The sequence below is a fragment of the Coffea arabica genome, chromosome 9e, assembly GCF_036785885.1.
Source record: "Coffea arabica cultivar ET-39 chromosome 9e, Coffea Arabica ET-39 HiFi, whole genome shotgun sequence".
Taxonomy (NCBI): Eukaryota; Viridiplantae; Streptophyta; class Magnoliopsida; order Gentianales; family Rubiaceae; genus Coffea; species Coffea arabica.
The window spans coordinates 41,024,379-41,051,518 of record NC_092327.1 but is presented as its reverse complement, the minus strand read 5'-3'; the positions used below and the strand labels follow the sequence as shown (position 1 = coordinate 41,051,518).

Below are 27,140 nucleotides of genomic sequence, written 5' to 3'. Positions count from 1 at the left end.
GCATTGAGATTGCTAGTGGAGCTGCAGTAACAAGGGGATGGGACAAGGGTAGCAGCATCTCATATCAGTTGAATGCCAAGGATTAACGACACAAATATGCTGATCTCACATTGGCAAAGCGTTAAAATTGGTCGCTTTGAGATTTCAGCAAGAATATCTTTTCAATGAAACGCATTTCAACCTCTCATGTATCCTTCATCAAGAGTTCAGTCTGCAACCACAGGTCGCAACTTCACTGTTCTGCTATCAGCAAACACCAGCGGTGTGGTGTTCAACCTGTGTCAAGCAATTGAACTCTGGACTGCTTCCATTTTTATCATGAGCCATGGCTACCAGATGTGCTTCCAACATTAAAATGACGGCCCTGGTGGATGGACAGTCTGATCACGGTGCTTTTAGAGGATTTGTGTATGTCTATACATTCTTCAAGATCAGCATCACATGTCAAAAGCACCCATTCATTGTCATCATCCAAATATTTAAGATCAATCTCAATGAGATCGTCTATGCTAAAGCGCCTCCGTACTTCTTTCAATAAATCTGCAAAACCCCAACGAGGCTGTAGACTAAACCGAACCTTTTCTTCCCCGAAATTTACTTTTACCCTAAACAAGCTTCCACTCTGTAATATCTGGCTGCTAGTCTGTGGCAAGGAAGGCAGAGTATCAGGAGAAGCATCATCAATGAAAATCTTTTGGCTTTGAGATCTCCCTAGAAGCTTGGTTTCTTCTCTTTTAACCAAATCATGCAACTCTGCATCACTGCATGTTTTCTTCAGTGCTGCTCTGCACTCTTCTGCAGATGAAGCATCTTGAGCACTGGGCACGTGGACAGGAAGAGACTGCATTGGCCCAGTGGAATAACAAAAACTTGAACTGGAGCTATGACTACCAGAAGAAGAAGGTGATTTTGAAGCAGTAGTTTCAGGGCTTAAGATGCAACCCTCAGGTTGAGTGGTCAGTTCCTGCAAATGATCGCTCCCTTGTGGCATGGACAAGTTACTTGGAGTTGGTAAATTTGCAGAATTCAGTTCAGGGAAGTTGGTATAGAAAGAACTCAGTCGAATAGCGCCATCGGCACACTGGACTGAATCGATCACAAGTTGGAGCTTTCTTAACGAGTGGCCAACCTTCTTTATCTTTCGAGAAGGCCACCTAGTGATTCCGTGTTGCCTGCATATTCTTTTTAATGTTGTGGGACATACTGCAAGATCGACAAATTGAATTTCTTTTTCAGCAAGCTATACCATCTGGTATTGCAGGAAATTAATGGCATAGATTAAGCTAGAGAGTTCTGCTTTCGTGATCAGGGAAGTGGTCAAAATTATGAACGTGAAACTGCATAGCAATGTCAAAATCATGATGAAACAAAGAATCTCTTCGAATTGGATTGACGACAATTTTAGCCTATCAGCAGAAGTCAAGTGCCATCCCCAAATTTCCAGAGCAGACCCTTAGAACCAGATTTAAAGTGGAATAGTTTATGTACGTAAACCTACAAGTCATAACCCACCAATCAAAACTGCACAGGCTTTTCAACTCTATACCAGATAAAGCCAAATAACTATACGTCTACCAAGTTTTCTGACTATGTTATTACTATTCAACCTCTTCAAGAAAGAAAATTTGACTATATTATTATGCATTCACTCGTATTGTAGTGAAGTGAACAAAATTAGCACTCCAGTTCGGTACCTTGAGGCCCTCTCACGCTTGGGTTTTTGTTATCTTCAGATTTGAAAGAATTATACTTGCTGTCGGGCATTTTATAAATACATCACTCCTATGTTAAGTTTTAGACTCCAGTTATTAAATGTCAACTTATGCTTAGCAGATAATAATCAACTATACATCAAAGGAAATCCATACCAAGAAATTCTGGATTTTTGAAAGCTGAAACTTGCATATAAACCTCTCAAGGTATGGAAAGTCTTGTATAAATTGGATCTGGTGATGTATATATATTTTTTCCAAGTGAAAGTGTTTCGTACCTCCAATACTCTTCGCAGCATCTTTCAGGCTACCAGAAAAGTACTGTCTTAGATCTTGCAAGCTGATACTCTTCTCAGTCTTCGTCCTTCTTCTTTGACCTGTGCTTCTGTCACCCATTGAGTTATGAACCCCAACTGCAGAAACATCTTCACTACCCACAACATTTCCTTTCGATCCAGAACGTTGCTGAATTTGGATGAGCTTGGGGGATGTAGGCGTATGATGTAGCTCCGCCTTATTGTTGTCCCACTGGGTTGTCAACTTGCACTCTTCTTCTGGATCCTCCTGGTGATTATCCAGAGAGAAAGCTACATCTTTGGCCGTCCCTGAGTTGTCTAGTGCGGGTGCAACCCAGGAGGAAGTGCTTAGAGATAATTCCTTAGCGGGTGATACAAAACCTAAAGTCTTCTCTTTTACTGATTTACTGACAGAAGAGCTTGGCTTTTCATCATCAGGAATGGTTGTTTCTTCTCTTACCTTTTGGTCTGCGATGACATGCAAACAGTGGCAAATCTGTTGTAATGCAGAAAATATTGAGTTCAACATCTGCTTCTGGTCCTCAGCATCTGTGCAATCAAGCGGTAGAAAGAACTCCAAAACAAAGTCAGCAGATTTAGTGTAAATACTCTGAACGCGTATCGCTACAGCAGCACGCATTCCAAATATTTTGGCATGGTGAGAAAGAGGGTAATCTGTCTTGCTGAAGGCTGTGATATCAGTAGCAAAACATGGTTGATCTGTCATGAATGCTCCCCCTGGCAAACCTTCGGCTTTAAGCAAGTGGTGCTCGGAGCAAGCCGCATGGAAGTCCATAACTTGTGGATCACGCACATAGCAAGCAGAGTCAACGGTAGAAACACAACGCACATAGTTCTCTTCGGAGTGCCTGCACCCGCCTTTGCCTTGCCAGCTACAAGAGGCCCAAGTCTGAGCCAGCGGCAATTTATTCATGTCACAGACATATTTCAACACAGATCGGATATCTACTAAAGCTAGTTGGTAGGACTCGTCACAATCCTGACAAAAGCATACATGTGATATCAGGAATGAACTTCCAATTGCAAATTTCATTTTTTAGGTACTACAACATTCTCGTGCGTACCTTCATGTTGGGAGAAGTTGAGATAATTGAGCTGCTTAAATCGACAGCCTGAAAGAATGAATTATTGCTCAGAAACCAAAGAAAGGACAAAAAAAAAAATGATGCATTTGGGAGAAATGAAGTTGAGTTAACACTACAACTGCATAGACTAGGATTTAAAATGTTAGTCCAAAATCTGAGGGGGCAGTTGATGTTTCATGATATATGTCAAACTAAACAAACATCTAAAAGCTGATAACATACAATGTATAGGCTACAATAAGTGCAATTAGATACAGGGCTGTGACCAACAGGTCGAGCAAAATGCCGCACCTTGAAAACTTATCATATCATGCCACTGAAGATGGACCAAGATCCTAAAGTCAGCATTTCATCTTAAATCCAATGACACTTGAACAAATTAAGTCTCTGTTTTTAACTCGCAACAGTCTGTGGGAGAAAGTAACTGCTTTTTTTTTTTTCATAATCATAGAACAATTAAAATGAATCAGGACATGAATGAACCTCAAGAGCTTTGCAAACGTTTTCAAGTTCAGGGCGATAATTAACTTTCTGAGCTGTTGAGACAATTTCAACAACACCTAAGCAAGTTCCACTTCCTCTTTGAAAAACAGGAAGAGCAAGACACCCTCTAACATTGTACTGCTGGGCATGATTAACACGTGGATACTCTTCTCCCATGAAAAAACGAACATCAGGAGTCCACTCGGGCAACTTCTTCAAGAAGACACGGCCAGGCAATCCAACAAGCTCCTTGGAGTCCTCCTCAGCGGCAAATTGATAGTTTCTGGAGATGTGTCTGTATTCTGCAAGACTTCTGCAATTTGGATCGAGGGAGAATGGTTGATTTTTAGTTGAAAGAACACGTCCGCCTCCTCTTTTTACAGGCACCCAAAGTTGAATCAGAGCATCCTTATCAGAAGTGGATTTCCTCAGGTATTCAATAGCCTGCACTAGTCTCTTTCTCACCGAGGTATTTGGAGTTGGATCTCCAGTTGGTCCAACCCATAATCTTCTGTTCATGTCGCTCCCTTCTACCAAAAAGCCTTCAGGTTGTCCTGAAGATGCAGAATGAAGAGCAGCGTCAAGGTTCTCCCGGTGTCTTGTCCCAAATTCATCCATTTGGGTACGATCGAGAGCCTTATGGTCAACAAAATCAGTCGTTTTTGCTTCTTCTGAAATGCTTGCCTGATCTAGGTTCGAATTAAAATGGGCTATGTTAATCTCTGGAGTAAGGGAATAGTATAGAGGGGAATCTAAAGCACCGGTAGTAGACGGACCAGGCTCCCAAAAGTTGGACTCCCGTGTAGATTCTAACCAGAAACCATCAAACAAGAGTTCATCCATGAGATCGAAGTCCAGGACATTGTCAGAAAGTGTTCCCGAGTCATTAGCTGTGAAGGCCCCATCTCCCATAATGGCCTGGAATGTTCTCTTAGACCTCCATTTTCACACACACAAGTCCTAATGAATCATAAAAAATGCAAACAGATCAAGGACCAAAGTAGACGAGTAGCAGCGTGAATATGGGAAAAACAAGAAGAGGGACTCCCAGGATGGATTGGTTTCGACAGTCTTCCAAAACTCAATCAGCCAGAGTGGCCCCAACCAACGTCGTCAATATATTTTGTAGGTATCACTGATCAACTGCAATTACAAATGCATTTCAGAGAACAACAGAAACAGCAGCAGCAAACAGAATTTCACCAAAGAGTGATCATACTCCCCGAAATATCAAAACAGTAAAGCTCTAAATTACATACTACAGAGTGACTGCCTACTCAAAGACGTCAAGAAACACCAACTCCGCTATTCGACAATCGCAGAAACAACCCAAAGGGAAAAGTTCTAAAAGAAAAAGAGGGATCTTTCACACTTTACTGGAACAGAGAATTGTGGTGACGCCTAAGACTAGGATACTGAAAGAGGACTGACTCCAACCTTGAGTTGAGGAAGCTATATATCTCTGTATCCACCTAGATTGTCGTCAGGAAAGTCAAACACACTCTTTTTTTTATTAACTTTATTTTTATTTTTTGCTGTACAAAGGCCAACTGTAATAACCACTAACTACTACTGTACTACGGGAAAGGGGGGAAGCCCAACCGGCCGTGTAGGAAGGACAGAACCAACCAGACTAGATGGATGCACCACTACACACTCCGTGTCCCGACCTAGTGCGCATGGGGCATACAAAACAAAATACGTTCACTTTCGATTGTGAAAACTGAAAAGCAACACGACCTAAATTCAAGCTACAGTCAGAAGTTCCGGAATGATGTCAGAAACGACGGCTCCATGACTCTGAAGATTATAAGAATGATACCATCCACAAGAAAAAGTAAAGTACAAAAAGTCCCATCTGTTAAAATAGGGAAAAAAAAATTCACGCCGTCTTGATTTCATATAATCAGAATAAGGAGCAATCACTCCAACAGAAGAAAAAAAACTAAAGGAAGAAGAAACAAGTGACTCACAGACAGACAGGAGAAGATTCGTTGGTACTGTGTTGAGCAGCTGCAGAAGGCATGTTCTGCTGTACTGTACTGTACTGTGATTCTTTAGCAACTAGAAAAAGTTTGGTAAAGTGGGTTTACGTTATCAAAAAAAAATAGAACGAAAAAAAAAACCATATATGTAGAGAGACATGCAAAGGAAGAAGGAAGGGTGGTACGTGGGACTTGCTAGCTTAGGTTTGTTGGATGTAAGGGGGAGGATATGAATACAGTACACAATCCTTTTGGGGTCGTGAAATAAGGTAGAGAGGATGTCTTGGTTTATGAGACTACATGCAGCCGTCATCAGCCCAACAGCCTTCTGGGGGAGGGAGCAGCTACAACCAACAAGAGTGGGTGGGGGCCTGGGTTCTCTGGGGGGGAATTAGCTTTATTCTTGCTGTGATGGGAACACCACCCCGCACCCCTCCCTTCCACCCACCTTTAAAAAAAAAAAACCCTCAAAAGTGTCATCAATTTTTAATGTGCCTCTCTCTGTGTTATCATTATGGGTCCTCCTCACCTTTGCTATCTCGTAGATTCCTCTCATGAATCTTATCAATTTGAGGCACGTTACGAGATAATTATATTGTTAGTGCTTCAAGTTTTGGACTAGTCTGATTTAACACTTTTCTACTTATTACAACATGACAAGTAAAAAAAAAAAAATGTGACATGTATATATAAAATAATCGAATAACATATACACTAATCGTGATAGTCGGTGTAGAAATGATTAATTACAAAACTATTAGTTAGTTAATAACTAGATCTTATATTTTCTTTAGGATAAAATTTCTTGTTTCTTTCCGAGACTTAATTATCAAATATTAAAAAAAAAGTGATTCTATATCTCCTTCAATATCTCTCGAGTATCAAGTAACTAGTTTGGATTGGGGAAGTAGAGATTGTACGGTTTAAACAAACACACGCATATGAATGAACTGGCAAGCGCAACTAGCATAATACACTAATATTATTGTAGTCTAGTACTCCATCGTATGAGTTAGTGAAGGGTGTACGAGCGAGAGTCAATGTTTTTAAACTCGGATCAGGAAGTGAACCGGAAAATTTTTCGGTTCACGGTTCAATCCCGATTCAAAGGTTTAATAATTTTTTTATTCATTTTAGTATTAAAAATTTTGAATAAAACTAAAATATTTATTTTAGAAAATAAATATTTAATAAAAATCGATTGAACCTCTCGATTTTTACCGGTTCAATTAATTCTTTGGCTTTTTTGATTGAACCGGACCGGAGGCACGACCGGTCGAACCGGCCTGTCCGATCCGATTTTCAAAACATTGGTGAGAATGAATGTGGTTAAATCATCATCCAAGAAAGAAAAGAAAGAGGTGAGGTGGGCATATCACATATGGGGTGGGGGTTTGAAGATTGAAGTTTGAGGTGGATAGGAAAGAAGAAGGAAGGAGCGAACAGGTGCTAACAATAGTGAGATCATGACTGACGTGTAAATGGCGATATATAGTATATCATAATATGATAAGACATGCTTCAAGTGGGACGCGGGGGATGGGGGAGACTGACTGGCTGTTCAATGCCCTGCTGGGCTGAGGCAATGAGTCGCCGCATCCCATCTTATAGCGCTACTGATCCGACGTCCTTAGAGCATGCTTGCTTGCTAGCTTTGCTTCATTTGTTTGGTTGGTCGACTGCAAACGTTAGCGACTCACGAGAGATCCAAGAATCAGTAATAATACTACATTATGCAACTCTTAACAGTTGATGTCAACGATTTGTTCCCATAATTGTGATGTGAGCTTTGAGCGACGTAGAAAGTTTAAAAAAAAAAAAAAATTACAGATATTGCAATTATTTTGTCAACGAAAACCTTATACTACTACTGCTACCATCCTACTGAGTAGTGATATCTGCTCAGCAGCCAAGGTGATCAGAGCAGAGGACATACAACGTTGAGTTGATAGAGACAAAAAGGCATTTCTTTGTCTGCGTCGCTGGGACATTGCTATTAGATTAGACTTCTTCCATTGTTGGTTCTTCTTCCATGGTTGGGTCAGGACTTAATCATCACAACTTTGAGCACGCACACCACACTTTCTCCGATAAAATACTAAAGCAACTTCCTTTAGTGGAGTTGGCCACCACATTAATTGTGGGGTGGGAGGTCAAGGGTTCAAACCTTGCCTCCCATCAATGTCCCTCAATATGAGGTTTGTTCTAAATCCATACGGGTGTGTGGTGCACCCGTCTGGTCTGATGGTGGTTCAGTCCCCATTAGGTTCCCCCCGGCTCAGTTGGGCCACCCCATAGAGTAGGTTTCCCCTCCCCTTAGGAGTAGGAGTAGGCTAGGCTAGGTTAGATGTGCCGTTAAGCTAAAAAAAAAAAAAAAAAAAATACTAAAGCAAAAGTCAGCCGAACTCTTTGGCTTCTTATCTTTACTCGTTATTAGTAGTAGTAGTAGTAGTTGCAGTAGTCGCTTTGCCAGGGAATCCGGTGATCAGATTCCCACCTTCTCTTCCTCAAGGGACAGGGGGATCCAACTCAGACAAGGAACGGTCAATCGAAGTATATCCACAGATACGCCAAGACTTTGGTATATTCGATACGTCAGCGAGATGGGAACGAACTATTTTATAGAAAACTACTACTTGCGACAATTCCTCCTATAATATAATACTTATGTGACAATAATGATACTTGCTTACGTTTTGGCACTGATCATACCCTTGTACTTTCCTAATGATATTTATATATATAGAGTTTTAATTGTTGCCAACTTAGCACCAAGAGCTACGATTTTCAACAAGGAAAAGCGTGGTTAGTGTCCAAGGGAGTTATAATACCATAGTTATTAAAACCAATCCGGCCTTCAACCCAGTAACAGAATCGGGTTGGCTGTTGGCGGGTTACTGGTTGAACCGTCGGATTACACTATATAATAAAAAATATATATAATATAATCAGATAAACATATAAATTATAATATAAGTATAGAAATTCTTAAATGTTAACAAGTAATAATCTATTCATATTTCATAATTCATACACACACGTTATATCTATACGTGTTCCTTAGTTCATGAATTCATATTGATATTATACACAAACATAAATGAATTCAAAGAAAGAAAGAAACCCTAATTCCCAAAGCCTTTTCAATTTTTCTTATCTAATTGTCAAAAGGACGACAATGCCCATACTCGTGTGATTGGTCAAATTAAAAAATTGGGTAAAAAGATAATTTCAGAAAAATTTTCAAAACCCACCGAGTTCATAAAAAACCACTAGTTTAGTGAGGTACCGATTCGACCGTCCGGATCAAATGGTTCAAAGCGAATTGTCTGCAACTCCGATCCAATTGCTACTAAATCAGCCCGATTTCATGGCCGGTCCACCAATTTGATCGATTCAACCGTCGAGCCGAATCGAATTGAATAACTATGCATAATACTATCCTATTTACATAGCCAGTTGTATGGAAGGAGAACGGGATAGGTACGATTAGCAATAGGTACGGTTGATGTGGTTGTTTTACTTTCTTTTTTTTTTTTAATGATTTGACGTTTTCCCATATAACATTTGATATATTTCATGATTTCGTGTACACTCATATAACTTTTTGTTGTACATTATAAAATATATCAAAATCATGAGAATGTACACCAAATCATTAAAAAATTAAAACAATTTCACCTATTACTAACCGTACCTGTCCCAAAGTTGTGTGGACTCTCCCATGCCATGCCTACCGTATGTATCATCAAAAACCACAACGCGTAGGGCCATCCATGGATGCTCGACTCTGTGCTACCGGATAGATCAAGGAAAGTTACCTCCATCAAACGAGAAAAAAGATGCATGATACACAAATTCCTCCATCACATACTCTTTGCACTTCTAATTTTGCAATTCTTGTCAAGTATGTCCTTGGATTTCTACAGTTCTTCTGAAACATTTGCATATGGACGGCATGTCTGGGATGCTGCTGCGTCCTTTCACTTGATCATCTGTTGAAGGCAATGTAGCAGATCTTTGGTTGAATTTAAGGTTTATATAGGTACATTAACACAATCTATAATGGCACCCAATCATTTGATGATATAGAATTTACAAACTATATCGATAACAGACTTCAGAAACCATGACGCCAGTTCCCCATCTTTTGCAGTTGCTCAAAGCAAGAAAGAGCTAAATTTGCCTTGCAATTTCTTTTCTTTGAGGTATAAATTTGCTTAACATTTAAGAGTGACAAAACAACAAATGAGAATATTACACTTTGTAAAATTATGTTGCGGTTAAATACACTTAGGAATATCTACATGTCAATGGACGGAGCCAATGGACGTCTAAATGTTTACAGAAACAGTAATTACAACATAACAGGGTATGCTGAGCTTAAAAGTACAGTAACAAGGTCTACAACTGACCAGTGGTCGTGCCCCTTGACCTAAATTGTCTTTACATGTTTTGTTGGTTCGAGGGCACTCTCGAGTGCTTCGAGTATCTCTCCAAGACATCAAGGGCTTGAACTCGTTGAAGCTCTTTTGCTGAACCAGACAGGAAACAATTAGGACAAGAAATGATATTAGTTCCTTACAATTTCTGTGTAACGTGTTGTGACCATATGCTCAAACCAAAATAGAGCAAAAGCAAAGTAGTAGTACATGTAGTGAAGACAGAAATTGCAAGCAAATTTAGAAGATTCTAGGCTCGTCTTTGCCTAACAAAATGGGCCAGGAAAATGAGTTATTTGACAAGGCAGAAGCCAAAAAATTGGAGAAAATCTCAGAGCAACAAGAATTGGCAATCAATATAGTAACATAATACAAAAGACGGTCATGGCTGGAGCAGTAAGTCAACCAAATTGCTCATCTTTGGCACTGATGCTTCAGAATGGGTGAAGCGGCAGCTGCAGGAAAGCAAAGCCAGCTAACTATATTTCCCTAAGACACATAAGCCTGCACTCACGAGGAAGGATAGACAAATGATGTTCCTGTAGCCCTATATTGGACTTTTGAATTGAATTTGCATTGTCATTGTATTCTTTATTGGCTGATCAGATCTTAAGAAAGTGCTAAGAAACTAAGAGATTGACAGCTGAAGGTTGTATTGCTTTTTCATCTGACTGTAAATTGGCAAGCCCAAGAGACTAAGAGGTCTACACTTGGGAGGTTCAGCTTTTGAGGTGATTGCCTCCTTCCGACTCATCCAGCTGACAGAAATGGGAAGGGAAAGACAGGGCAACTGGAAAGAGGTAGCATGAATTGTTCAAAGGTATCCAAAAGGAAGCCCGACATCGATCACATTCAACTTGCAACGAGGGCAGATATGACCAAAGCTCAGCCTAATGAATGTGAACGAGGTGAGTTTATTTATTTATTTCTTTTGCAGTTAATAGCTCAATAGATCTTGCAAAACTTCGAAACATCAGAACCCTGGATATTTTCCTTGGCAGACAGAAAATTCAAGCGGGCAGTCCTGGTGGCATGAATCTTCACATAGAGAAGATTAAAATGCTTCTGTCGTACCACAGTGAGGAAAGAAAATCATCATGAGCATGGAATCATTGTGGTTTGGAGGAAGAACTGAGTGAATATTACGAGAAAATGATCAGTATGATGGAACTCTAGCAGAAGGGAAAAAAAATGCCGCATGAGGCATTGAATCCCAGACAATAAAGAGCGATGCAATACGAATATGGATGTTGTCAATTTCTGGTCTGTGCGCCACATTTTCACCTAAAAACAATAAAGAGTGAAGCAAGAGAAAAGCAATTAACAGCATATACAACCTTCTTCCAGGGAAAGCTGAATTGACCTCTTCTCCAGTTCAACAGCATGCTTACTAAGTTCCACAGAGGAAAGAGATCGAAGCACTGCAAAACAAGGAGGGGCGGCGAGAATTGAGTAACAAATTAATAGCATGATTTAGAAGAAGACGGAGAATGAGGTAAGTAAAAAAGACGTACTCTCAATATAATCCTTTTGATCTGAGCGGTCCAACTTGTGCAGGGAGTTGTTTAGTTTGCAAGACGGATCATTTTCCCAATGCGTAATTGGAGTAGCGGCAGGAATAGCAGTCAATTTGGTGGGAGCAGGAGGAGTGCGCATGGAAGATGAAATCCCAGGAGAGACTTGATTAGGGCCAGAAATATTTTCAGAAGAAGACTGGTATTGATGATGAACGGATTTCCCAGGTGGCGATTCAGAATCGAGAGCGGGTATGGGTGGTTGGTGCGGGTCAGAAGAGGCAGGTGGTAGATGTGGTGGGTCGGGCTTTCTACGGACGTACACGAGATGGGCAGCCCCATCATTAGTCATTGGACATTTGGTGTTTGGCGGTGGGTTGTAAAGGTAAAGGTGGAGCAAGGGTAGTTATGGATGAGTTGGCGGCGGGAGAAATTTCATCACCAGGAGGAGGCGGAGGAGGAGGAGGTCGTCCTCTTGGATCCTGCAACTGCGGGAGAGGGATGATCTGGGGCTCCGACACCCAAACACCATTCTGATTCTGGGGAGGATCTACTCTACCCCCCAAGTCTCGGACACAGCATTATTACTTAGTAGTGGTTAATTAGCACTAAGGAGTAAGCAGCAGTATTTCATAACCTACTGCTATGACTTCGATCGTGGATCCTGCTTCTTCTGCTTCATTTCACCCCTCTCATCCCATCCGCGGTGGAGGAAGAGGAGCATTTTATTTTACTTTATTTTATAGATTAATTTTCGAACAACAACGATGATGATAGTGTATACATTGTCGTCACGATTGAATTAACATCGCAGCATATAAGAGTTAGGAATTCTACATCCTGCTGCTGCTGCTGATGTGCAATTTTGTTGATCAAATGCATATGAGGGTTCCCAATTGTATTAATTAATCTTCATACATATTTTTTTGATTTTGACATGTAAAGAATTTCATTAATCATTTGGAGAAGCCGACAGTGATTATCACTTTTGTATTGATTCTTTTATTAGTGTATATTTTTGTAAACCCTTTTACAATTGGTAGTATATAATTGTTTACTCTATTAACAAGTGGCCATGATTAGGTATTCTGTAACTATCCATTGTGCAACAGTCCAAATGGCACACAAATTACTTGTTTCAATTGCTTAATAAACTTATGAAAAGATAACTACAACAACGATAACACAGTTCTATGTAACTTTAAATGAATCAATGAAGTGCGTCACTAACCAAATCGGAATAACTCAGAGGATTTTCTGGACAAACCTGAGAGCTTTCACCGCGCAGCTTTAAGTAGCTGAGCATTTCTCTGGGCAAAACCTAAAAGCTTTAGCTTGCACTGCCCATTGAACGGTGTTCGCTTACTATTCTCTCTCTAAGAGCGGATTCAATAGACTAAGAGCTGCATGGGGTTCTCTCTCTCTCTCTCCCCCCAGTCTGCTATAAGATGGAGAAAATATTCTGAGATATGTACGAGATGCTATAGAGGAACCTGGGAGAGGGGAAGAGGGAGAGAGAGAAACAATAACCAAGGGGAGGGGGAGGGGGAGGGGGATGGGCAGCAGGGTTACAACAAGGATTGAAAGGGCGTCGTCAAGTCAACCAAGCCATTATATTCATCTGTTCCAGTAAACTAATCATCCTCACTCCTCCTTTATACATGGACTTATTCATGTAGCCGCAGACAGCAAAAGTTTAAATCAATCTAAACAAAGAAGAGTGAAAAAGCGGCAGAGTCGTACGTTGGTGGGACTGAGGAAAAATATCAGCAATTCTACATGACATGTCAACCTCTCTCGGACAATAAATGCCCAGCTCACTAATGCTGCTTCTGACTTAAAAAGTACGTAATACCAATGGAATACCACACATTCAGATACGCTGTTACCGTTGATGCAGAAATTGCCACCCACATCCCGACAGCCATCTCCTTACAGTTCTGCTTTGGATTCGTCATCACTTGTTCGCTCGTCAAATGATGCAAAGGCTTTTATTATTGACTCGTATGCATCAATCCCTTTCAAATATTCGTCCTTGTTCAAGAACTGCAGAAATGAACGGAATTTATTGCACTTATAATGCCCTGCTTCAGCTTGCTGTTAAAGATACAGAGAAACGAAACCTAAATCTAAAACATATTCAACGTTACAGTATTCACAACACATGCTTTCCACAAACAATTGGCAAAGTTTCCTGCAAGTGTTGATTACTGATGGCACTATGACCACCATGATGACATTTCCTGAGTACTTGCATCCTCTGGACACAAGTTTGAGTTATAACTTCATGTAACAATTAACACACTCAGAAGACATTCAACACAAGTACAAGAATGTGAGAAAACATCAGGAGAAGAATATCGGGAAAACCTTTCTGTTTCTCTGTCAACTAAGTTCCTACTGCATGTCGCTTCCTATGCTCCAACCTTTCCCAGGTTGTTGTTCAAATGTCTCTCGTACCCAAGACTAAACTCCTTTTTACCAGCCATACAAAAGGACATATCTAAACAAAAGCCTCTATATTAATACATTACTTTTATACCATGTCTTTAGTGGTCCAAGTCCTAGATTATAGATTATTGCACATTACTAACTACGCATTCTCATGTATCTCTGTGTCTCAAATCAGCTTTTTCATGCTTCTTAGACTAATGTCAATACAACAAGCAGAAAACAAAATCCATGCGGCCTCTATATTTAGGAAAAAGCAATCACCATGGAACAAAAAGAATTGTGACAGGTAGAATAAATTCCAGGCTGATATTTCATATTTCTTCCACAATTTTCCCTCACAAAATTTGACATTTTCATATTTAATCTCCGACTTACAAATCATGCCTTACTGTTGTTGTTGTTGGTGGTGGTGGTGTTTTGTTGTTCTTGTGTTTGTGTCTCTGAGGCCAGGGAGAATAGGTTCAAGAGAAGTCATTGCTAGTGATTACTGGGTAAAGGAAAGAGAAGATTCCTAGCTGATCTTACAACTAGGGGTGAACCCATCAAGTCTGCGCCTTGTTCCAACAAAGAGGTAAATAGTCACTTGTGCAACAGTAAAACTTCAGATACAGACAGCACACTTCTCTTCCTTTCCAGACAGAGATATCTAAAATAAATTTGGTCATGCAAACACAGAATAACAGTGTGTTTTCAGAAAAGATAAACCAGCAAACATGCATGGGGATACATGTACAGTTTAAAGATACCAGCCAGAGTATAAGAGCCAATGTTCACCTCATTGTGGTCATGGAGAAGAATGGGAGTATTTGCCATGGGAGAAAAGCCAATTGCTGGCAAGCCCTGCTCCCGGAAATAGCGAGCATCCGTTGAAGCAGGAAATATTTCTGGCTTTCCAACTTTTCCATTAGCATTTTTTATAGCTTCTTCTAACAGTCCCCACCAAGGATTGGAACCATCATGAGCCGTCAACATCGGCTTCCCAAATTTGTCATACACAGATGCCTTTTGTTTGAACTGTCCAAGCTACGAGAATAGTTAGAACACTCCAATTTTCTAAAACAAGGGGCTTTTTATATGCAATTGTACGTCTCGCCAATTGTTGCCCATGACAGCAGTCAAATGCTATGTTTAACAAATAAGAGTTGGAATCTTATCATCCAAAAATATTTTGCCACTGGAACCCACATCCAATTTCCATCTCTTTTCAAAATCAGTCAAATGCTATGTTTAACAAATAAGAGTTGGAATCTTATCTTCCAAAAATATTTTGCCACTGGAACCCACATCCAATTTCCATCTCTTTTCAAAATCATTCAGGCAATCCACCATTACTGGTCATCCAGCTGAAACATTAATTAATGCTATAACCACACTAGTATTTCAAATCATTCCCTCTTCAGGAAAACGAAACATTTCACATGCTATCGGAAATCTGATGTACTCTGCATAATATTTTGGCATTTCCATCAAATGCGCATTTAATGGGTAGGAGTGATCAATCTTGCAATATAAGGCCTTCAAACTTAATCAAGACTACATCTAAATGATGCACAATTTGACACAGTCGATCTAATATAGCATAAGCTCAAAAGGAACAGGTTTCCCAAGTAGGTAAAAGCCACGCAAATCGTGCGCTTTATTAGTCAAACAGCTATTCAGGTTGAACAGTTTCCAACATCAGCAGATGTAAAATACATTCAATCGATTTACAAACATTAAAAGCTATGTGAAAAGCAAAGAAAGAATGTAAAACTTGTTGGGTCAATTAGTTTCGTTACAGTTCATAAGAAACACACATGAAAGAAACATAGCAAAACGTTCACATTACCTCAAAGGTCATATTACGTGAACTAGGAGCCCATTCCTCAGCAATACGTATCTCCAAGGACAAGTGATCTGCCGCTGGAGGGACTCGGATATCAAAACCTGCCTGTGCTTCGGATGGCTGTAGATTCATGACAAACCCCTGTCAAAACAAAACAGGTGGGAAAAGTTGGTCATTCCAATAGGGATGGCTACATTTGGCATCTATATCCAACAAAAAGTGTACTTTTGCCTTTTGTTGAAAGATTCTGCAAAGAAGTAAGGAGTAAAGGGCCCCTTTTAAAACCAAAAACCAAATTCCCAAAATTGATACACCAAATTATATGTCATGAAATCAAAGACGCAAAATATCGCATCAGATTATTTTGTTTATATTAACTACCGATGCTAATGCGTGTAAAAGAAAAAAGAAATGCTGCCAGGTTATATAATGCTCCTTTTTTCTTTCAAACCACAGTAACCAAGAGATTATAATTATGATGTGATAATAAAAATACCAAAGAAGGCACGCTAATTTCCCAGAGGATCTACATACGGTGTCCACTCTGTGTGTGTGTGTTTTTTTTTTGGGTATATGTTCAGCCTGAAAGATCCAGTCAAACATGGAAAAAAGAAAGTTCATATTATTCCTAATAAATTGAGGCATGAAAATTCTCTCTGAAGATGCCAGAGCAGAAGTTGAATACAGTCTACTTGGTTGTGTGTCCAGTCCATATTCTACACTGCACTGACTTACAGTGGGGGAAGGAGTGCCAGCTTTGAGAAAGGCCATATTAACAGAGATAACTTCCCCCTCGGCTCTAGAGCCTGACTTGACGAGATCAAATTGAGCAGCTCTAAACCTGCGGATGCTCTCAATGCTCTTCAGCAGGTTCTCCATGGCACTGTTGTCGTAGAGCTTGGCCCCGTGTCCGGGAGGGCCAGTGGCCTTGATGACCAGCCACATGGGTGACCTTTCAGCATAGAAAACCCTGTAAAAATCATCAGGGGAGGCCAGACCCTCGTCGAGCACCACCCCGACGTTCATCTTCTGGAAAACTTCGGAATGGGCGAACATCTCGGCGCCGGGGTGGCCGCCAATCTCCTCGTCGGGGACGAAGGAGAGGTAGACGGTCCGAAGAGGCTGGCGGAAGGAAGGAGAAGCCTTAAGCTTCCGGATGGCCTCCAGGTATTGCATCCCCACGCACTTCATGTCCTGGGAGCCGCGGGCGTAGATGTTGCCGGTGGCGGAGTCGAGGTGGGCGTCAAAGGGAGGGTGGGCCCACTTGTGGTGCTCGGAGGGAACGACGTCGGTGTGGGAGTTGAGGAGGATGGAGGGAAGGGCGGGTTTCTTGCCGGGCCACTTGAGAAGGACCAGTGGTTTGCCCTGAACGAATTCAAGGACTTGGGATTCGAGGGAGAGGGAGTTGGCCTGGGAGATTAAGAAATCGGCGGCTTCATGATAGTTGGGTTTGGGTTGGGCGGTGTTTATCTGGAGGTATTGCCGGAACCTCGATATAATCGATGAAGCCGATGAAGAATCTTCATCCTGGGATACTGCTGAAGCGGCTTTGCTAGCTGAAGAAGAAAGGAAGAGTACCAGGAAGAGGAGTAGGAGGAGGAGAAGGCGAGCAAGAGTAATCATATCGTACCAAGTTCCTCGCCCACCGCCCCACGCCGCCGCGAAGACTCTGAAGACTCTGAAGGGGAACGTATTGTACTATCTACCAGCCCTCAGCTGCTAACGCAACACTTTGGTCGGACAATAATATTCTAGTTGTTGTCACGCCACACTTTATATATATATCACCATATTCTTCTAGTCACTAGAATTTTTCTCATGGGATGCTTGAGCACTAAAGAGAGAGACTAGTGTGTGTTAGAATTTGACTGACTTTACCACTATCAATCAATCAAAATTGTTTCTTTCTTTCAGCCCCCAATCCCATAGCCATTTACGCACAGCCTCCATAAACTACACCATAAATAAAGATGGCCGTTTTCTTTTGCGTGCTTTTGCTCTACAATTGTTGGGATTAAGAGGGGATCATAGATGTGATGGGCTTTTCTTTTTCCGGTGATTTGATCTTAAAAATTGCAAAGATTGAGAAGTGATGACAGTTTGGGTAGATTAGATTAGACTCGTAAGGAGAGTTTTTTTTTTTTTTCCTTTTGCATTAAGGTGGCTCGACCGGTTGTTGAGAGTAGTAATGATGAGGGGGAGGGGGAGGGTGGTGGAGGTGGTGGTCAGAGAGCGGCCATGTATTCCACTCCGCTTCTTCTCTTCCTTAGCGCTGCTAGCAGGGCCGTCGTTACCGTCGCGGCGCTCCTCAGGTGGCGGCTATTATGGTGCGCCTACCACCAACTGCAATGCATCCTCAGCAGCAGCTGAGAATGCTAAAGTGATCGATAACTTCATTGACCACTGCTACCGGGGGGACCTCCCCAGGGCTATGAAAGCATTGGACTCTATGCAACAGCGCAACATCTTTGCCCACTCCCTTGCTTACTCCCACCTCATCAATTGCTGCGCGGCTCGCCGTGCTATCGAACATGGGAGAAGCATCCACCGTCACGTCTTCTCCCCGGGATATCGCCCCAAAACGTTTCTTCTCAACCATCTCCTTAACATGTACGTCAAATTCAGGCTGCTTCCCGAAGCTCAAGCCCTGTTCGACCAAATGCCTCGCAGAAATGTCATCTCCTGGACAACCATGATTTCCGCTTATGCTGCTGCATCCTCCCCGCCCCTCCAACGCAGGGCCTTGGACCTCTTGATTCTGATGCTCAGAGATGGGGTCTGCCCCAACATGTTTACTTTCTCTTCGGTTTTGAGGGCCTGCCATGAATTACAGCTTCTTACTCAGATTCACTGTAGCATTATTAAGGTTGGTCTGGAATCTGATGTCTACGTAAGAAGCGCTCTGATTGATGTTTATTCCAGGTGGGGTGAAATGAGTTCTGCCCTTTGCGTTTTTGGCGAGATGGTAACCCGTGACCAGGTCATTTGGAATTCCATCATTGGGGGCTTCGCGCAGAATAGTGATGGTGATCCAGCACTACATCTTTATAAAAGAATGAAGAGAGCTGGCTTTCAGGCTGATCAGTCGACACTGACTAGTGTTCTGAGAGCTTGCACTAGCTTAGCTCTCCTGGAATTAGGGAGACAACTTCATGTTCACGTGCTCAAGTATGATCAGGACTTGATCCTGAACAATGCACTCCTCGACATGTATTGCAAGTGTGGCAGCTTCAAGGACTCGGATTCTATTTTCAGTCGGATGGCGGATAAGGACGTGATTTCATGGAGCACCATGATCATGGGCTTGGCGCAGAATGGTTTTAGCAGGAGAGCTCTGGAATTATTTAAGGCAATGACGGTCTCAAAGATCAAACCAAATCACATTACCATTTTGGGAGTTCTGTTTGCTTGTAGCCACGCCGGATTGGTAGATGATGGACGCTACTACTTCCGTTCCATGAAGAAGCTATATGGGATTGATCCAGGAAGAGAGCATTATGGTTGCATGGTTGATCTTCTTGGGAGAGCTGGGAGGCTTGACGAAGCCGTGGAACTGATTCACAAAATGGAATGTGAACCGGATGCTGTGACATGGAGAGCATTGCTCGGTGCTTGCAGAGTTCATCGTAACATGGACCTGGCTGCCTATGCTGCCAAACAAATAATTAAGCATGACCCAAATGATGCGGGAACTTATATATTGCTGTCTAATATTTATGCGAATTCTCAGAGATGGGATGAGATAACAGAAGTTAGGAATGCTATGAGGCATAAAGGAGTCAAGAAAGAACCAGGATGTAGCTGGATTGAAGTAAATAAATGTGTGCACGCTTTCATATTGGGAGACAATTCCCACCCACAGATTATCGCTATTAGGAGGGAGTTGAAACAGATAATCCACAGGTTAAAAGAGATGGGTTATGTTCCCGATGCAAATTTTGTCTTGCAAGATCTCGAGGGGGAGCAGATGGAAGACTCACTCCTCTACCACAGCGAAAAACTGGCTATGGTATTTGGAATTATGGCCTTGTCCAGTGGGAAGACCATTAGGATCAGGAAAAACCTGAGGATCTGCGGGGACTGCCATGATTTTGCAAAACTTTTGGCAAAAATGGAGAGTCGAAGCATCGTTATCAGAGATCCAATTCGCTACCATCATTTCGAGGATGGACATTGCTCTTGCGGGGATTATTGGTAGCTCAGTATGTGGAACGGCACTTTTGTATTTGCTGCTTGTATCTGGAATACAAAAATGTAAGAGGCGTGGCCGCATGTCGTGGATCGACCAAACGATTATGTTGAAGATCACAATGGCTTTCGGTTTTTGCCAATTGCCATGTTAAAGTCAGCAGAGCACATAGTTTTTCAGGAACTAGAAGGCAGCGAAGAGATTAGCATCACTGACCTAACGAGTGAAGATCTCTACATCTGCGCGGCTGCACTCTTGGAGCATGATATTAGCATTCCTGACCTAAAGGGTGCTCTCTAATTGACTGGCTTGTTGAAGTACGTAAACCTCCTTAATTCAGGATTGGTCCTTAAAAAGAGGGACAAACCTAAAACATGGGAAATGAACGCATGAGAAGAATCAGAGATGAATATGGTATTTTCGTGTCTGATTACTTTCAGCCTTTTCCTCAAAACTTTATTATAGCTTTGAGTTTCTTCACTTAAATTTCTCTGTTTGTACAGGAGAAACTCAACTCCAAGAGGACAAGCTACCCGCAATTACAACTGCTCGTGCTTTTACCTGAGGTAATTCGCCATATTGGTTTCCTAAAGTAATTAAACTGGGCAAATGTACATGTAGAAAACACATTGACTTGAGCTTCAGCAAGGCTGAAATCAGGAGTTCCACTTCGGCGATAGAAATGATTGAGAACAGGTCGTATAAAAAAATTGTTCCCTGCCCAGCTCCTCCCAGCCAAAAACATCAATAGGTCTTTTGTTGCCTGCTCGAATTTGTTCCCCAAGTCATTGTTTCTGCATGTAAATGTACTCAAAATGCAATCCACCCAAAACCCCCAACGCCACCAAAAAACAAAAAAGTCGATCAATCCTAAGCATTAATTTGCAGACCCCTAAGCTATTCTCAAGCTCGTGAAAAGCATCCTTATAATGTCCATTGATTTACAAACCCCTCCCCGGCTGGCATATCAAACATTAAGAGGTAAACTTTAAAAGCCAAAAAATGCGAAAAAAGATTGTTCACCATTTTTTCAGTACCAGAATGGTATTATTTCTTGAGCCTCGATGAAACGCTTGTTGCTCAATATTTTTTACTCAAACAACAAATATATATACATTCACTTGAAAGAGTGTAGGCACACGATAAGTACAGATCTTTACTTAGCGTACAATGTTTGATCTAATAAGACTCTCCAAAGATCAATGAATCAAAGACTCGCAATTATGGGAGAACGGAAGCTTTGAAAGAGAATAATACAAGAGCAAACAGGAATACCCTTGCACTGTTAAATCGAAATGCTTGCCTGCTTTTACCCTTTGCGACTAATGATCGCTCATACTTAAATATCGGCGCTTATCATATTCTGCAATTTGCAGCTACAAAACACGGAAAGAAAGAGAGCTAAGAACCCAAACAAAGATTACAGATGGAGCCAAAGCATTACAATGCAGTATGAACATAAATAGGCAAAAGTATGAAATCAGCAAGCTCTAATGTTAAAATATCATGGAGGAGTAAATGGAAATCCAGACCCCAAAAAAAAAAAAGAAATAACAAATAAAAAGAAGAAGAAGCAAAAGGTATTCAAGCAGGCTAGAGAATTATCTTTAAGAGTAAACTGTGATGCCTGAAGAAAAATCATCATTAAGTTAAAATGAAATAGAAGTTTTATACTCACTGCAGTAAATAAACTGATTTAAATCAAGAGTCACTCTTCCTTGATTACTTGTATCAAATGAACTAAACAGGTTCCTGCAAAAATAAGACATTAACACAAGGTTCAATTTTGTCAAATACTCCTAATAAAGAGAGTTAGAAGCTGTATCTGCCAAAACTCTGGTCTTGCCAGCAAGCAACATTTGACCAAAAAAAAAATTTTTTTGCAGCCCCAACATGATTCAGTTGACATATTAGGACCATGAACTCTAAATATGCATGTCAGCTCATAAACACCACAGAACATATCAAAGAGAAAATAAAAGACATGTAGGTGTTGGGCCAGATGCCCAAAAATGCTGCCACTCGACATTTGACATAAAACTCGTCTACTACAAATTTTTTAGGTCCGATAATGAATGGATAGGTTTTGATGGTTTAGACAATCAAATAATCATAAATAAGAAAGAAAAACAGCCTAGATCCGTAGTCTAATGGTCTCTAAAGCAGTTCACAAACAGATACAAATTTCTGGATCCAGCCTTCACAGCTTAAAGCAAGCAAGGGATTTACAAGCAGCTGACTACATCAATGATAAATGATTTATGAGCACAACATTTTTTAATACCTTCAGCAAGGTACTTTTCTGACATTTTCATGAAGCTAATAACTCTAACTGGTCAATCAAAATACACTGTATAAGAAATTAAGATTCCACCTACCGCGCAGACTGTACAAATATACAGAGTGATATGAAGCCATCCAGTCTGAATCTTCCACTCCTCTTCTGATCAAAACTCTACAAATTACAATTGAAAAGGAAAAAATTAGTCAGAGCACATAAAGCACAAGTAAATTAGTCAGAGCACATCAAGTCCAAGTTGGCTCCAAGCCCTCAGATCATTAAAACACAAATCATGAAAAGTGTTCAGAAACTGGAGATTTAGATAACAGGTCAAATCAGTTGAGTGTCAAAGTGTGAGATCATTAAGACACAAATTGGTTGAGTGTCAAATCATTGAAACACAAACTGTTCAGATCATTAAAAAACACAAATCAGTTGAGCATCAGAGTACCTCAAAGATTTAGATAATAGGCATGCAATATGCATATAAATCCTCACCATTCTAAGAGAAACTGGAGATTGTATATTAAATAGAAGGTCACATACATGAAGTTTGGTCAATCTCCATCTTAATTAGACTTTTTTTTGGGGAGGGGAGGGTGCAGTTTTGATCACCTCATGAGTAAATAAAAGAATATCATCAGAACTCAGACATTTATCCAATTGTACTGTGAAACTTACACCTAACACAATCATAGTAAACAGCACTATAAATATCAATACCTTACCTATTGGTGAACCTGCCTCCAACTTCTTTAACATGTTCAAAATCCTAACTTTGGATAAAATCTAGGCACTTAACAAGATAACAATATTGTCATACCTCGCAGACAGTGTAGAATGCAGGAGAGTCAAGTGAGATTCCAATCTTCACCAACCCCTGAAAACATTGATCATGGATAGTGTACTCTTCAAATCGATGGCTGGGGTAAGAAAAGGAGTAGAAACACGTATTGACCAGTTGAAACTAAAAGCACTGCTTTCTCTAGAAGGGAACACAAGAAAAGGTCCTCCGCAAACTATTACCTTGTAGACATCGTCTGGAACAAGATATCCACGACCCCTGTAGGTAAACAGATAAAATATCATGATTAGCCCTTGGGTAAGAGCATTTAAGAGGAGGTACCTCAAACTGTGAAACTTAAACATTCATCTGACCCAGTAACTCAACCTGAATACGTGCTGTGCAAGATGTCAACATGACCTTATATCTTAGGCAGCAAAACAAATATGCTCCCATTGTTAGATGTTCTACAAAGAATAACACATGCAAGGATTTGACCTATCAGTACTGCATCAAATAAGGCTACTTTTGCCAATATCTAATGATCAGTCCTGATTGTGCATATTAAAACAACAACAACTTGCCGAAAGATCAGTTAGTTTCGAACTGACAAACTTTTTAGCTCTCATCAAGAAAATTTTTAGAAGAAAATGTTAAAAAGAGATTCATTTGACAGTTCTGGTCAACTCCCAGCAACAATATATTATTTAGCCAAGCAAACATTCCTCAAAAGAAAGCCTTTCAGAAGATAGCATACATGTTCAAATTTTACACCATCCAAAGTTCAAAGGTAGCACAGAAAAAAATTAATAAGCAGCATGCAAGGAAAGGAATAATAGCCAAGAATGAAGGAAAATAAATTACAGATCTTCAAGGAAGCCATTGGAAACCCAAAAAAAATCAAAAGAAAATTTCAGTTAACAGTTAGCAATAACAAAATAAAGCTGGAACTAGGAATAGACAATCTTTTCAAATGGAAAATCACCTCTCCAAGTCTGCAAAGGCTTGTTGAACCTACAATGTAAATCACAGAGTATAAATTTACAAGCTGAATTCTACTTTACACATTAACCCAACAAATTAACACTAGCAAAAATAAAAACTTCAATGGGAGAAATCAAGAGCCCTGTAAACATTTGAACTAGTACAGCTGCCCCACATCAACAAACTTAAACAAATTAATTTTGACAACTTCTTCACTTTGACAGGGCATAAGAAAGAGAAGAAACTAACCTTCAAAAGAAACTTGTTGAGTTCAACAAATTCTGAGGAATCAAAAAAGAAAGATAAAACAGATGAGAAATTGTTAGTCTGTGTTGCAGAGTGAAGCACTAGTACAAAAATCAAGTCTTGAGAGGAGAAATTCACTCAAATATGGCACAGGACCGAAAGGGGAAAAAAACATTCAGATTGTAAAAGGAAAAAAAAACAGAAAAAGAGAGAATCAAAACAAGAACAGGAAACAGATGCATAAGAAGCGAACAAAGGGGTGATTGCTTGCATAAGAAATAACGGATGAAAATATAGTGAAAGAAAAGCGAGAAGATATAAACAAGCTTTAGGTTTGTCCTAAGTAGTAGTTGAGATACAGCTTACAAGGGGGGTGAACTGCTTCCATTAATACAGTGACTACCTTTTTTGTTCTTTTTTTGGTCTTTGATCATCTAAACAAATCCAAAGAAAGACAGAATAGTACCTGGGAAACTCATAGTTCCATTTCTGTCAAAATCGTACATCCTGAAGTGAACCAAAAAAGTAAAGTTGAAAAGCAAATAAAGAATGACCATAATCCATTTGCAAATAAAGGAGCAAAAGTTATATAACAGGATACTAGTGTATTTACTTATCAAAGCAATATATGAGTGAAAGTAGTATCACAGGAGTAGTCAAGAGTCGAAAAGTCCAACCTGATCATCTGTTGGACAACGGAGAGAGGAAATTGTAGGTTACCAATACCAAATGCGGTCTGAAAAATCAATCGAAATATCCCCCAGACAAAAGTTAGCAAAAAACAATCTGAATCCCAAACTCACTGTTCAATTTACTTAATAAAATGTTAATTCAGCAGTTCAGATAAGCTAGGTATAAGTAGAATTCAAAGTTGAAACAAGGAAGCAGAAGGGGTTAGGAGTTAGAGGAGGATACAGGAACCTGGAGCTGTGTTGCAGTGATGCCGCCGGTTTTGTCGGAATCAACTCGGTCGTACCACTCTCTTAGCACCGCCGTGTTTTCCATCGGAAGCCACCGATGACTGATGAGTCCACTGACTCCTGCTACACCCCCAACCGCTGTTTCCGTTTTCCGGGTGACAAAAAAACAGACATTCATTCAGTAGTCTACTCAGTCATAATAATCACAAGAGGAGTACCTTGTTTGGAAAGTAATTTTTTTTTTAAAAAAAATGATTACGTTTTCGAAAAACATATTTTTTAATTATTTTTTAATACAAATTGCTACCGTATATATTTATACAAAAATTTTAAAAAATTGCAATCTAAACTATCCCATGGACCCCTAAATTATTCCCTTTTGGCCCCTCAACAACATATTATCACAAATAATCCTCTCGACAAAAAATGTATTACCTTTAAAAAGTTCCTTCAAATTTAGCACAAGATTAGGGTAAACGCACATAAAAAGCCCTTAAACTATTTCAATTATCAAATTTTGGCTCCTAATCTAAATTCTATCTATAGTGGTCCTGAACAATTAAATTGTATACTTTCAGCCATTTTAGTCATAAAGTACATTTGGAACCTAATCACTTAATATAACTATCGGAACCGGAACCAAAAAGGTTAAGACGAAAAATAGACTTCATTATTGAGCCTTGTAAAAAACTGAATCTAAGTATGGTAAAAGCTGAAATTTATTCTTCTCATTAATCCTTTTGATTATATTAAGCAGTTGGCCACAAATGTCCTTTAGTTTCGACTGCACTTATGACTAAAAAGGCTGGAAAGATTAAAAGTATAACTCTAAGACAATTTAAATTAAGGGCCAAAATTTGATAACAAGTGTAGTTTAAGCGCTCCTCAGATACTTCACTATTAAGAAATGCTTGTATTCGGTCAATTTGACTCCTCATTCCATCAGCATTAGTGGCCTAAATCTGATGAAAGTTCTTAAATATTGACACCTTTTTTTTTGAAGGGTTTATTTGTGATAACATATTATTGAGGGATCAAAAGGGTGTACTGAAAATGGTTTAGGAACCAGAGGGTTTCCTCTAATCACAAATCACGACTAACAAATCACAAAATTGGTAATTTGCTTTACTCCCCCCTTGTTTGTTTGAACTTTTACTATGTCTCTCCCTAGATAGTTTTTTTTTTTTTTTTTTTAAAGAAGTGTTCTTTTTCTTAGCTACTTTAACTTTTTTTTCCTTCTTGTATATTTGGTAGGACGAAAGTCTCAAAATTTCTTTTACACTTTTCTACATTTTTTTTGTGTTTTATAGAATTTATAGAATTTTAAAAACAAATGATTAGTTAGATAGGAAAATTTTATTAATTCCTACAAAATATCATTGACTTTCCATTTTCTTTCAAAATTTTTGTCTTGGTTACCAAATGTTTAACCGGAGGTATTATTAAAGAGTAAATCTTATATGAACTGTCAGTGTATACAAAATTTTGTCTTAAATTTGGATTTCAAATTCAAATTCAAATTAGTTGTCCTGCATCTAATACTAATAATATATACACTATCAGTGTATTTAAGATTAATTCGCTCTTAAAATGGCCACAATACAATTTTTTAAAATCTCCTGCTATACATTCTACTTTCTTTGTTTGGGGTTTTTTGGGGGATTAGAAGAGAGGAAGGGGATAGTGTAAATTTATTATGCAATGACTTGATAAAAAACGATTCTTGGATATTAGGCTACAAGCCATCAGATGCAGTAAACCACCCCCCGCGCGGGCCGAAAAGCCCTCCTTTCCTGGTTTTTCAAAGTCCTACACGGTGAACTTACTGCAACTTTCGTACAAGGATTCAACACTAGTCCTAAGTCCCAACTACCTGAACCTGCTACTGGTACATTGCACAGCAGCAGCCACTCGTACAA

The 27,140-nt window shown here is 39.9% G+C and overlaps 5 protein-coding genes and 1 long non-coding RNA gene across 13 annotated transcripts; 2 read left to right on the top strand and 4 right to left on the bottom strand.

Moving 5' to 3' along the window:
- Window positions 1-38: 38 nt before the first annotated feature.
- Window positions 39-5,981, bottom strand: LOC113709534 (protein NLP2-like). 4 transcript variants are annotated; one of them, XM_027232321.2, is made up of 6 exons: window positions 5,571-5,981; window positions 4,374-4,740; window positions 3,598-4,286; window positions 3,094-3,141; window positions 1,991-3,008; window positions 39-1,203 (listed from the first exon to the last, which is right to left on the bottom strand). In XM_027232321.2, the coding sequence occupies exons 2-6, from the start codon at window positions 4,507-4,509 to the stop codon at window positions 317-319; spliced, it is 2,778 nt and encodes a 925-aa protein (XP_027088122.2). In that variant the 5' UTR covers window positions 4,510-4,740; window positions 5,571-5,981; the 3' UTR covers window positions 39-316. The 4 variants fall into 4 exon arrangements, with proteins under 4 accessions (XP_027088122.2, XP_071922434.1, XP_071922435.1 ...); XM_072066333.1 differs by having other exon boundaries at window positions 3,598-4,740; XM_072066334.1 differs by lacking the exon at window positions 5,571-5,981 and adding an exon at window positions 5,338-5,490 and having other exon boundaries at window positions 3,598-4,740.
- A 2,596-nt stretch (window positions 5,982-8,577) lies between these two features.
- On the bottom strand, window positions 8,578-12,986 carry LOC113710565 (uncharacterized). Of its 3 annotated transcripts, none has more exons than XM_027233647.2 (4): window positions 11,539-12,986; window positions 11,362-11,445; window positions 9,998-10,117; window positions 8,578-9,577 (listed from the first exon to the last, which is right to left on the bottom strand). In XM_027233647.2, the coding sequence occupies exons 1-3, from the start codon at window positions 11,888-11,890 to the stop codon at window positions 10,029-10,031; spliced, it is 525 nt and encodes a 174-aa protein (XP_027089448.1). In that variant the 5' UTR covers window positions 11,891-12,986; the 3' UTR covers window positions 8,578-9,577; window positions 9,998-10,028. The 3 variants fall into 3 exon arrangements, with proteins under 3 accessions (XP_027089448.1, XP_071921988.1, XP_027089447.1); XM_072065887.1 differs by lacking the exon at window positions 8,578-9,577 and adding an exon at window positions 10,235-10,290 and having other exon boundaries at window positions 9,817-10,117; XM_027233646.2 differs by lacking the exon at window positions 8,578-9,577 and having other exon boundaries at window positions 9,817-10,117.
- On the top strand, window positions 10,639-11,251 carry LOC140014735 (uncharacterized). The gene is made up of 2 exons (XR_011821369.1): window positions 10,639-10,932; window positions 11,026-11,251. It is a non-coding gene; the product is annotated as an uncharacterized lncRNA (long non-coding RNA).
- A 146-nt stretch (window positions 12,987-13,132) lies between the features above and the next one.
- Window positions 13,133-17,594, bottom strand: LOC113710563 (uncharacterized). 2 transcript variants are annotated; one of them, XM_027233641.2, is made up of 4 exons: window positions 16,553-17,594; window positions 15,821-15,958; window positions 14,767-15,015; window positions 13,133-13,584 (listed from the first exon to the last, which is right to left on the bottom strand). In XM_027233641.2, the coding sequence occupies exons 1-4, from the start codon at window positions 17,438-17,440 to the stop codon at window positions 13,471-13,473; spliced, it is 1,389 nt and encodes a 462-aa protein (XP_027089442.1). In that variant the 5' UTR covers window positions 17,441-17,594; the 3' UTR covers window positions 13,133-13,470. The 2 variants fall into 2 exon arrangements, with proteins under 2 accessions (XP_027089442.1, XP_027089443.1); XM_027233642.2 differs by having other exon boundaries at window positions 14,767-15,006.
- A 175-nt stretch (window positions 17,595-17,769) lies between these two features.
- Window positions 17,770-20,895, top strand: LOC113710562 (pentatricopeptide repeat-containing protein At2g03880, mitochondrial). Its single transcript, XM_027233640.2, has 2 exons — window positions 17,770-20,420; window positions 20,510-20,895. The coding sequence occupies exon 1, from the start codon at window positions 18,006-18,008 to the stop codon at window positions 20,013-20,015; it is 2,010 nt and encodes a 669-aa protein (XP_027089441.1). The 5' UTR covers window positions 17,770-18,005; the 3' UTR covers window positions 20,016-20,420; window positions 20,510-20,895.
- Window positions 20,896-21,009: 114 nt separating this feature from the next.
- On the bottom strand, window positions 21,010-25,435 carry LOC113710564 (uncharacterized). Of its 2 annotated transcripts, XM_027233644.2 has the most exons (10): window positions 25,223-25,435; window positions 24,979-25,037; window positions 24,768-24,808; window positions 24,305-24,336; window positions 24,057-24,085; window positions 23,314-23,350; window positions 23,111-23,167; window positions 22,385-22,461; window positions 21,685-21,758; window positions 21,010-21,382 (listed from the first exon to the last, which is right to left on the bottom strand). In XM_027233644.2, exons 1-10 carry the CDS (start codon window positions 25,397-25,399, stop codon window positions 21,363-21,365), a joined length of 603 nt encoding a protein of 200 aa, XP_027089445.1. In that variant the 5' UTR covers window positions 25,400-25,435; the 3' UTR covers window positions 21,010-21,362. The 2 variants fall into 2 exon arrangements, with proteins under 2 accessions (XP_027089445.1, XP_027089446.1); XM_027233645.2 differs by lacking the exon at window positions 23,111-23,167.
- Between the last annotated feature and the right edge of the window lie 1,705 nt (window positions 25,436-27,140).